This window comes from Gracilinanus agilis, chromosome 5 (genome assembly GCF_016433145.1).
Source record: "Gracilinanus agilis isolate LMUSP501 chromosome 5, AgileGrace, whole genome shotgun sequence".
Classification (NCBI taxonomy): domain Eukaryota; kingdom Metazoa; phylum Chordata; class Mammalia; order Didelphimorphia; family Didelphidae; genus Gracilinanus; species Gracilinanus agilis.
In genome coordinates this window covers 150,451,255-150,463,646 of record NC_058134.1, presented here as the reverse complement: position 1 = coordinate 150,463,646, position 12,392 = coordinate 150,451,255, and the positions used below count along the sequence as shown (strand labels likewise).

The 12,392-nt window shown below is 35.5% G+C and overlaps 1 protein-coding gene across 1 annotated transcript in view; it reads right to left on the bottom strand.

Moving 5' to 3' along the window:
• COG5 (component of oligomeric golgi complex 5) overlaps nt 1-12,392 on the bottom strand; it is a 441,240-nt gene that overhangs the window by 110,390 nt on the left and 318,458 nt on the right. Inside the window, exon 12 of the mRNA XM_044679046.1 lies at nt 2,117-2,198. Within this exon, the coding sequence (XP_044534981.1) occupies nt 2,117-2,198 (82 nt within the window). The remainder of the gene's footprint in view (nt 1-2,116; nt 2,199-12,392) is intronic.

The window sequence follows — 12,392 nt, the reverse complement described above, 5'->3', positions numbered from 1 at the left end:
TCTACTAGATTGAAGTAAAAAGTTTCCTGCTGTAGAGTAGTGGAAAATAAGAATGGACTAGCAGGATTGGACGAAATGATGGGAAACAGTAGAAAGAGTGGTAGATTTTGGACCCAGCTTACCTTATTTACAATTCTGGCTCAATCAATTACTGCCTACAAGATATTGGGCAAATCAGTTAACGTTTGTGGGCCCGAGTTTTCTCATCTGTACTATTGAGAGGCAGGGAGAATTTGACTAGAAAAACTTTTTCAGCTCTAAATTTATGATCCTATGAAGAAGGATTTAGACTTTTTTTTCAATCAATAATTCATTCAATGAATACCGAGTTTCTAAAAGGTGCAGATACTAAGTGGGTTTATAAAGATGTATTAAGACATAGCCATATGCTTTCCTTTTTTGCAATTACCTAGCTAGCTTAAAATGCTAGCTGCCTAGAAAAAATCAATAATTAAGTAACTTAAATACTGCTCAGAAGAAAGACAGCAAGCTATTCATTTCAATTTTATAAATGCCTAAAAGAATGGGTAAGTCTCTTTACATTCATTTCATTGGTAGGTTTAGGCCACTTTAGCTTTGCAATTGCTATGGAAAATATACTTAAATAATCAATAGCAAATAATATTGGACTGGGGTAATAGGTATACTATGTAAGAATTAAGGTAAATAATTTTAAGTATTTCCAAAGCTATTTTAATAGGCTTCCTTTGTAAATAACTAATATGGATATTACAAATCATTTGTTTGTTAGAGGAAAATAAAATACTAAATATACATTTATCTTGGCTTGGCAATGATGAAATTGCACTTTAAAATAATACACTATGATGTGCATTTTCCCCTAATTCTAAAGGTACCGTTCTATTTACCACCTTCTTTCTAAATGAATGATATTTTACTGAATGTTCAAATTCAAGTTTGATATTGTAAAAAAAGCAGGCATCATCATAACTGACTGCTTATATATTTTAAACTATTGAGAGTATTGCATCAAATGTAATAGATTTATAACACCTCCATGCAAATAATTGAAGAATACTGTCGATAATCATATTCATTTCTATGTAAAATATATTATGTTAACATGGAGAACAAAACATACCACAAGCAGACTATCTGTGCCAATAATATATCTGAACCCTGAAAAATCACTAGTCCCAAAATATCTTTGTGTATTTTAAATTTCACATGTATATGAAATTAGATGTACATTTAAATATTCAATCCTCCCTTACATCCTGTCCCAGGGAGACATTATATCACTACTTTGTAGCAGCAACATAGGAAAGCAAGTCACTAGGGTGATGACAGTAGAAATAGCTGAAGTCCTTGTTAGCTTTAACTACATCTATATATGCCACATATCACCCAAGAGAAGAGACAGAAAAGAATTGAAGAATTTCAAGTATGATGCATGATGGACTGCTTGCCCATTTGCTGAAGATTAGCCAGTTCAGTTACACTGGCCACAAGGAGAAATTATGTTATACTTAGCTTCTGAGAAAAACAAATCTATTGAATTGTGAGGTTGGGATCTGCCAGAGAGGAGGGAGGCCTTCCAACTCAGTAAATTATAGATCCTTGAAGTACTGAAGAAGAAATCATGTCCATGTATATGTTTGTTTCCTAGCTAGTTTTGATTACGAGTTGTTAAATGCTGTATATTTAATCCTAGACAGAAGTCTGCTATGCTACTGTTTGGTGGCTGAAAGGGCAAAGACATTTTATTGTAGTTTTTATTGAGGCCACCAAATTCTTTATGATATGAATGCTTCAATTTTGCATAGCACTTTCTTAGTACAAAACATTTGTAACTTCCTACTTAATAACTTTTAAGTTCCAGAGCGTGAATAATTTTAGAATTATTATGAGCACAATCTGAAATATATTTTGCCAATCATCCTACCACAAAGGGAGAAAGTCATGACTGATGTCTTCACTTTTCTGGATTTTTTCCACAACTTGTATGAATTATCTATAAAATTTCTAAACCCAAAATAGAGTGTTAGGATAACAAATGGTTTTAACAATAGTCATTTTACCATGATATCAAAAGTCCAAATATTATTGAAAAGTAGCAGCAAGTGACGTCAGTAGATCTCAATAGAGCACTTACAATTTGTCGCTGTTTGAAATCGAGAGCAAAGGGTATCAGTCACTACGTTCCAAAAGGTATATAAAATTTCGGATTGGCCGTCCTAGAGAATAAAAAATGAGATCCATTTCAATCACTATAATGACTAGAATATGACATTCATAAACATTTAAAATGTTTTTCAATAAGAAGCTCACATAGATTTCTAAAACAATGGAAATATGAAATATAACTAAATATAAAATGTCTACTCAATTTATAGCAACTCAATTTCTATATTTGTGATGCTTAATAAAATCAGTTATTATATTTTGAGATATAGGAGATGTAGAGGTGAACTTGACAAAACAAGGGGTGGAACATCCCCATACCAAATATGTATAAGAGGTAGATCTGCCTGAATACTAGGAATAAAGGTTGTATCAAGGGCTGCTTCTTTGCCTCAATCTTGTAATGTGAGTGTATGGAAAAGAAAGAAATTTATGAAATGAAAACTATTTAACCGAAGGAAGAGTCTAGAATGTTACCTCTAAAGTAAGAAGAAACTGATGGAAAAGTTTCTTTTCTTCTGGGACAAGGAAAATATTAATAAGTTCTTTTAATGAAGATTGATAAGACAATTTTATGTGGTATATAGCATAGGTATTTTGTGGCTATAAAAACATAATAATCATCATCACAATAGAAAAAGTTGGCACTTTCAGATTTATAAAGGATTTCACAGCCATAATATTGAGGCTCACACTAGCTAATACCAATAATGTTCATAGCCAAGACAGGCTAATGTCTATACTAAATAACATAATTATAAAATGTATAAAAAGTGTTTCAGTTTTCATTTCTAGAAAGTATATATGGGGGGGGGGGGAAGGGCAGCTAGATAACTTAGTGGATTGAGAGCCAGGCCTAGAGACCAAAGGTCCTGGGTTCAACTCTGATCTCAGCCACTTCCTGGCTGTTTGACCCTGGGTAAGTCATTTAACCCCTATTGCCTAGCCCTTACCGCTATTCTGCCTTGGAACCAATACACAGCATTGATTTGAAGATGGAAGGTGAGGGTTAAAAAAAAAAAGAATGAAAGTATATGTTTTTGTTTCTCTGATTGTATGTTGTATCTGTGTGTATGCATGTGTCTGCTTGGAAAAAATGCACTCTTATCTGGAAAATCAGTTAGGTTCTAAGGATTGTGAATAATAAACCCTGTGAAATGGCATTATTCAAATTTGCACTATTCGAAGCTATAATAATATGAAAAATATAGTAACTAATTCAACAAAAGTGCAACAAAAGGGGGCAGCTGGGGCAGCTGGGTAGCTCAGTGGAGTGAGAGTCAGGCCTAGAGACAGGAGGTTCTGGGTTCAAACCCGGCCTCAGCCACTTCCCAGCTGTGTGACCCTGGGCAAGTCACTTGACCCCCATTGCCCACCCTTACCAATCTTCCACCTATGAGACAATACACCGAAGTACAAGGGTTAAAAAAAAAAGAAAAAAAAAGGGGGGGGCAGCGGGGTAGCTCAGTGGCTTGAGAGCCAGGCCTAGAGATGGGAGGTCTTGGGTTCAAATCTGGCCTTATACACTTCCCAGCTCTGTGACCCTGGGCAAGTCACTTGACCCCCATTGCCTAGCCCAGTGATGGGCAAACTATGGCCTGTGGGCCAGATTGGGGTGAGAGGGCCTGAAATGTTCTATCCGGCCACAGGGACATTATTTCTAATCTGACGAAATCAATGAGTAGGATATAATACAATGAAACTTCAAAAGAGTCGCCTTAGAAACAGACTGACAGATGAGCATTTCCTTTCCTTTGGCCCCCTCTTTAAAAAGTTTGCTCATCACTGGCCTAGCCCTTACTACACTTCTGCTTTGGAGCCAATACACAGCATTGACTCCAAGATGGAAGGTAAGAGTTTAAAAAAACAAAAGTGCAACAAAAATGTGCAATTTAAGTTTGACTAAAGTAAACATTCATGGAATTTATTATTGGCACTAATCAGGACCGAGCTGCAAGATTAAAACATTTCTTGATTACATATATGTATAACTTTTTATTCTTGACTTTTGTAACTTCTTTTAAGTAAAGATGTTTCTTTTCTTTGATTTTACTAAAGTAAATTGTTTAAATAAAGGGGTCTCTGAAAACTCTACAATTAACAGATATCAGAAACACCTATTTTTGTTTCAATGACTTTTAAATCTTTACTGGGGTTTGTTTGGTCTTTGTTATGATGGTAATTTGAGGAAAGGTGTTTGGGATAAGGGAATTGAAAGGAGGATGTTGGAGACTTGGTAAGTGGATAAATTAGGCTTCAGGTAGGCTGGGATTAAAGGAGATTCAAGGTATAATAGGACTGAAGTCAGGAGTATAACACAAAAGGGAAACAGAGATCTTTTGGGAGAAGAGAAGTTAAACTAAACAGATTAACACAGCAGGCTTATAGACTGGGACTTAGACTGAAACACAAGCTGAGGGTAATAGACTAGACTGAAATTAACAAACAGGCTTTAGTTAATTTCACAGGAAGGGACCTATTTTGAAGTAACACCTTCCTTCAAGATGGATGCCCAGCTTCCCTCTGAGCCCAGAGTATGTTGTCTCTTTCCCTCTTCTCCCCTCTTGATAACTAACAGACAAATTACACTAAATAGGACTATTGAAACACAAAAGGTTTAATTGTTTGAAGAATGTTTGTTAGGAAGGTGGGTTAAAGGAAAGCCCTATCAGTTATCTCAGGAACCTCAGGTGGGGGAAGGGAAGTGAAGATGAATCTGAGTAAGGACCTGCCTTATTCAGTTTTACAAATACTATCTAAAGGGAATAAATGATGATTTGATTAAATTATAAATAATGCTGTCAATTAGATAACTCTCCACAGATTTAACTCCTCTCTAATTTCTCTCCTTATAAACTCCACAGCCACTAAGGTAAGGGAGGGAAGGCAGGGTGGTATTGGGAAAGGAAGATATAAAGGGTCTATCTAAAATAATAATTTCTTAAGTAAATATATCAATGCTAGGCTAAATTTCAATATTGAAGCTAGATAATCTAAGAGCTCTCTCTTTGACTTCCTCCCTCCACGGAAGATCCAGTCAACTGCCACTCTCCTCAAGATTCTAAAAGCCCAACTGATTTTGGAACTCAGCCAAAGCTAGAAAAACAATAACCCCCAATTCTGTATACTACATCTTTCTAATTTAGATTTAAAGATAAATTCTGAATATGAATCCAGTGTTTAATATAATTTTAGAGGTTGGCTTCAGAGCTAAAAGTATTTTTCATTGAGCTCCAGAAAACCTGGTCATACCCTTTTAAACTCACACTGGAGGAGAAAGAATAAATTGCATTGTTAAAAAAAATTACTATAGGCAGGCATGTCGCATCAATAAAAAGGTTCACGTGTGGAGGAGGAGGGCTTGAAAGAAAGGGAAAATAGAAATCTATGAGGACACATAAAGATATAATTCAAAAAGCACAGCAACATGAGGTCATTTACTCTAGGCAGAAATGGGATTACTATCTTAAGAAGCCCTGAGGACATTACTGTATTCTAGTATTGCACAACAGTAATGTTTAAATAACTTTAGTTCTGCAAGAAAAAGAAAAAAAAACAAAAAATTCATTATCTTCTCTTTAGGAGGCCAGGGACATAGAAAATTAATTCTAGAAATATTCTCATTAAAAATGGTTAAAATAAGTAAGATAATCAAAAGATATCCCAGCTATATAGAAAACATTACAAACAGGAAATTAATGATACTAAATTTACATATACTACTTACTACAATTTGCTATTTTCTAGACATTTCTCTCAGCCTATAATATCTTACATTAATTAAGAATTTCAAATCTACAAAGAATGTATCTATTCATAACCACCTCTGAGATAAGGTGAAGAAACTAAAGGGCAACATTGCTGGATTGAGAATCTGAATGCAGACTTTTAACAGAAGAAAGTCCAGAGCCTTATCTCTAAAGAAATAAACAAATCAAGAGTCTCTTTTCCTCTGGGAAATCCTCCAAAATCCAGCACCATTATACTATGTGGGAAGCCAATAAGAGAATAGATAAAAACCTGAGACTCCTCTTTTGATCCCTTTTGTGATCCTTGTGATTTCCTGTTAAAAACTATTGTGGTCTTATTGAAAAAGCTTTAAGTTCCTAGTAAACCTACATTTAAGAGGTAAACACTCTTCCCCTTTCGCCAGGAATGTAGCTGCCTGGTACAGCCAAGGTCAAAACCTTAGCAGGGGCATTTCAACCCTGAGAAAATATTCCCTGACTTGGCTTTCTGATAAGAACCTAGTCAAAATTCAGCCTTGGCTTTGTTCTATTCTGAAGCCAATGAGACCTTTTGTGTTTTGATATGACATAATTTGTAATTTCTGTGCATCTGCGAAGTTTCAGGGGGCTTCTTTTGTGTGAAATAAGTCTTGAAATATATATAAAAAACTCCATGCTCCTGAAGACAGAGCTGGAAGCATGAACTAAAAGATCGTCTCCTGTGTCTGTTAGTTCCTTATCAACTAAGCCATGTTATATTAAAGGAGGTCACTTGTATCTATTTGAGGTAGTAGAAATGATGTACAGAGAGGATAAGATGACACTTCTCCTTATAACGGTTGCCCAGGCAGGATCCTAGTAGGTAAACTGCTGGGAAATCTTCAGCTTCTTCTTCTATAGATCTTAAGCCTTAACAGTTGAGATATATCCACCCTTTCCACCCTCTTCTTCGTTTCCTGCCCACTTCCCGGATCCCTCCCGAGCCCTGGGAAGCCTAGATAACTAGACAATGAAACTCCTAATATCTAGGGACAGTAGACACCGAGGTGGTGGTCAAGTACAGGTTGATAATGGTATATCAAGGACAGGAAGAGCTTGCAGAGTAGTGTTTGCAACTCTCTCACTCCAAGACCAGGATCCATACTGATCTCTAGCCTCAGCACAGGTAAAAAAACCCAGAACTTCTTCTCAGGGTTCTCAACCAACCCTCCTGACTCTCGCATGCCTTTCTGGGAACATTATATCCAATTTACTTATCTGTCAGTCATTGAATGAACTTCAAGCTCCCAGAGATTCAATATAACAGCCATCCTTATCAGATTATCAGAGATGATAGATAGATCTCCAGAATATTACATACTCTCTTTTTATCTATGTCTAAATCACCTCAACTGTCTCCTAAATCATCTCCCTGAATTTGTTTTTTTTTTAAATTGTATGCTTTGATCTGCATTCCAACTCCAACAGTTCTTTCTCTGGAGGGGGATACCATTCTTTGTCCTAAGTCCCTCAGAGATGTCCTAGATCACTGTATTGCTGAGAGTAGTGAAATCTTTCACAGCTGTTCATCCCACAATACTGCTGTTACTGTGTACAATATTCTCCTGGTTCTGCTTATTCCACTCAGCATCAGTTCATGTAAGTCCAGGTCTTTCTGAAATCATCCTGCTCATCATTTCTTTCTTTTTTTAAAAAAAAATTTAAAATTTTTATCTTTATTTTATTCCAAAAATAAATGTACACATAAGTTTTCGAAAGTTATATGATTCATGTAGGCCCCCTTCCCTCTTCAAGAGTTGACAAGCAATTCCACTGGTTTATATAAATATCTTATTACTCAAAACATATTTCCATATTATCCATTTTTGTAAGAGAGTGATCTTGTAAAACTAAAACCCCATATCACATACCCAAATAAACAAATGATAATTCATATGTTTTCATCTACTAGGTGCAAGGTAGTACTTCAAAGTTGTTTTAGTTTGCATTTCTCTAATCTAGAGGGATTTAGAACATATTTTTCATATGGTTATTGATAGCTTTGATTTCTTCATCTCAAAACTGCTTGTTCATATCCTTTGGCCATTTTTCAATTGGGGAACGACTTGGTTTCTTATAAATTTGACATTGCGTTGGTTTTGTTTGTACAAAACCTTTTAATATAAAGAAAATTATTCATTTTATATCTTGTACTGTTCTCTATCTCTTGTTTGGTATTAAATTCTTCCATTTTCCACAGATCTGATAGGTAAATTATTCCATGTTCACATAATTTACTTATAATATCACTCTTTATGTTTAAATCATATACCTGTTTTGGTATAGGGTGTGAGATATTGATATAAACCTAATTTTTGCCATACTGTTTTCCAATTTTCCCAGCAGTTTTTTGTCAAATTGTGAGTTCTTATCTCAAAAGCTGGGACCTTTGGGTTTATCAAACACTAGCTTGCTGAGGTCATTTACTCCTAGTCTATTCCATTGTTCTATCCTTCTTTCTATTCCTTAGCTAGTACCATATTATTTTGACGATTATTCTTTTATAGTACAGTTTAAGATCTGGTACTGCTAAGCTACCATTCATCACCTTTTTTTTCATTATTTCTCTTTATATTCTTGAACTTTTGTTCTTCCAGATGAATATTGTTATAATTTTTTCTAGTTCTTTAAAATAGTTTTTCAGTAATTTGATAGGTATATCATTGAATAAATAAATTTAGGTAGGACTGTCATTTTTATTATATTAGCTCAGCCTACCCAAGAGCAATTAATATTTTTCCAATTGTTTTTGTGTGTGTGTGAAATGTTTTATAATTGTGTTCATATAATTCCTGTATTTGTCTTGGTAAAAAGATTCCCAAATATTGTCTAGTGATTTTAAATGGAGTTTCTCTTTCTAACTCTTGCTGCTGAGTTTTGTTGGAAATATATAGAAATGCTGATGATTTACTTGGGTTTATTTTTTTTATCCTGTAACTTTGCTAAAATTATTAATCATTTCAACTAGCTTTTTAGTTGATCCACAGTGATAGTTTTGTTTCCTCATTGCCTACTTTAATTCCTTCAACTTCTTTTTCTTCTCTAATTGCTACAACTAGCATTTCTAATTTTAGTATATGTGCAGCTGAAGCGAGCACATTTCTAGTACAATATTAACCAATAGTGGTGATAATGGGCAACCTTGCTTCACCTCTGATCTTATTATGAAGGCTTCTAACTTGTCCCCACTGCAGATGATACTTGCTCATGGTTTTAGATAAATATTACTTATTATCTTGAGGAAAGGCCCATTTATTCCTATGATTTCAAGTGTTTTCAATAGGAATGGGTGTTGTACTTTATCAAAGCCTTTTTCTGTATCTATTGAGATAACCATTGCTCATCATTTCTTATATCACAATAGTATTCTATCACCATCATATACCACAATTTATTCAACCATTCCCCAACTGATGGACATCCCTTCAATTTCTAATGCCTTCAATTTCGTGCCTCCTCAAAATGAGTAGCTATTTTTGTACTAGTCGGTCATCTTCCCTTTCTTTTTGATCTCTTTGGGATACAGAACTCGTAATGGTATGACTGGTTCAAAGGGTGTACATCAAAGGGTGTTTTATGGCCCTTTGGGCATAGTTCCAAATTACCCTCTAGAATGTTTGGACCTGGATTCATTTTTATTGTCATACATTCTATCTTGCATACCATGCTGACTACTTTTGTGGCTCAGGTTGTACATCTCATATGCAGTTATTCCATTCCTGCTTCTAGATGACCAAATGAGAGCTTGACAGGGTAGAGGAAGTGAGAGAATGCCTGCTCTGGTTGATGGGGATGGCTCAGTACCTGGGCAGACTCAGAGCCCCAGCTAGTGTCTTCTCCTTCATATAACTTACCACTTACTCTCTCTGAAACTAGTAACAATGTACTTCAGATACATGGCATAGTGCAGTGGCAAGAGCATCATATCTGGGATCAGAAGACTTTGGTTTAAATCCTATCTGTGTCACTTACTAGCTCTGTAACCTCAGGAAAATCACTTAACTTCTTAGAACTTCAATCTCCTGATCTGTAAAATGCAAGAACTTCTAGTTGGGTGTCTCTCAGCTTTAAAACTATTAACCTATGAGTGATAACTTCTTGGGTAGGGAAGCAACCCATAACAAGTCTTGGGCTTTCTGAGAGGCTTTATCAACCAGAAAGTGGTAAAAACACTTCTTAGCTCATCAATCAGCTTCAAGTTCAGTCAAAGGCATACTATGTGACATGGTCATTGAAGAATATCTTGCTATTTCTATTTATAAAGAAGCTGAAAATGAGAATTCTATGACACAAAGGCAAAAAGAAGAAAAATAATTTCATTTAATGATATTTGTTATTACCTCTTGTAGTGGTCATAAATATTGCAAAAAAAGTATTACGAAAGCAATTATAGCTTGTATGAAAACCACTTTTGTAATAGATATGTAGAAGAATTTCACAATGAGCTCAAGAAGCCCTTCCAGATTAAATCAACCGACATGTACTTTGGTACTTGATGACTTCCTTAAAAAGGGTAGGCATAGGCAGAAATGGGGAAAAATGGGGAAAATATGGTTCAGGAGTAAAGAACAAGACAGGTTACAGGTAATAGACTACACAGAAGGCATGTATCTATTCATTATGAACACTCTTCAAGAAAAAAAGGTTATGGGAAAATAGCTGTATCTGTCTCCTTGAAAGCTATTCTTTTAAAAAAATTTTTAAAGTTAATTTCTTAAGGATTTTTTTAAACATTTATTAATATTCATTTTAACATGGTTACATGATTCATGCTCCTCCTTTCCCCTTCGCCCCCCGCACTCCCCCCACCAATGGCCGATGCACATTTCCACTAGTTTTGTCATGTGTCCTTGATCAAGACCAGTTTCCAAATTGTTGGTAGTTGCATTGGTGTGGTAGTTTCGAGTCTACACCCGCAATCATGTCCACCCCGACCCATGCGTTCAAGCAGTTGTTTTTCTTATATGTTTCCTCTCCTGCAGTCCTTCCTCTGAATGTGGGTAGCGTTCTTTACCATAAATCCCTCAGAATTGTCCTGGGTCACCGTATTGCTGCTGGTACAGAGGTCTATTACATTCAATTTTACCATAGTATATCAGTCTCTGTGTACAGAGTTCTTCTGGCTCTGCTCCTTTCGCTCTGCATCAGTTCCCGGAGGTCTCTCCAGTTTGCCTGGAACTCCTCCAGTTCATTATTCCTTTTAGCACAATAGTATTGCATCACCAGCATATACCACAGTTTGTTCAGCCATTCCCCAATTGAAGGACATGCCCTCCTTTTCCAATTTGTTGCCACCACAAAAAGCTCAGCTATAAATATTTTTGTACAAGTCTGTTTATCTATGATCTCTTTGGGGTACAAACCCAGCAATGGTATGGCTGGGTCAAAGGGCAGGCATTCTTTTATAGCCCTTTGAGCATGATTCCAAATTGCCAGCCAGAATGGCTGGATCAGTTCACAGCTCCACCAGCAATGCATTAATGTCCCAATTTTGCCACATCCCCTCCAACATTCATTACTCTCCCCTTCTTTCATTTTAGCCAATCTGCTAGGTGTGAGGTGATACCTCAGAGTTGTTTTGATTTGCATTTCTCTAATTATTAGAGATTTCAAACACTTTCTCATGTGCTTATTGATACTTTTGATTTCTGAAAATTGCCTATTCATGTCTCTTGCCCATTTATCAATTGGGGAATGGCTTGATTTTTTATACAATTGCTTTAACTCCTTGTATATTTGAGTAATTAGACCCCTGTCAGAGTTTTTCGTTATAAAGATTTTTTCCCAATTTGTTGTTTCCCTACTGATTTTGACTACATTGTTTTTGTTTGTACAAAAACTTTTTAGTTTAATATAATCAAAACCATTTAATTTACATTTTGTAATTTTCTCTAACTCTTGCTTGGTTTTAAAGTCTTTCCTTTCCCACAGATCTGACAAGTAAACTATTCTGTGTTCACTTAACTTGTTTATAGTTTCCCTCTTTATATTCAAGTCATTCACCCATCCTGAATTTATCTTGGTGTAGGGTGTGAGATGTTGATCTAGACCTAATCTCTCCCATATTGTTTTCCAAATTTCCTAGCAGTTTTTGTCAAATATTCATGTCCCAAAAGTTGGGCTCTTTGGGTTTATCATACACTGTCTTGCTGATGTCATTTACCCCAAGTCTATTCCATTGATCCTCCTCTCTGTCTCTTAGCCAGTACCATATTGTTTTGATGACTGCTGCTTTATAGTATAGTTTAATATCTGGCACTGCTAGGCCCCCTTCACATTTTTTTTCATTATTTCCCTTGAAATTCTTGATCTTTTATTATTCCAAATGAAATTTGTTATAGTTTTTTCTAATTCAGTAAAGAAGTTTTTTGGTAGCTTGATAGGTATGGCGCTAAATAGGTAAATTAATTTGGGTTGAATTGTCATTTTTATTATGTTAGCTTGTCCTACCCATGAGCAATCAATGGCTTTCCAATTGTT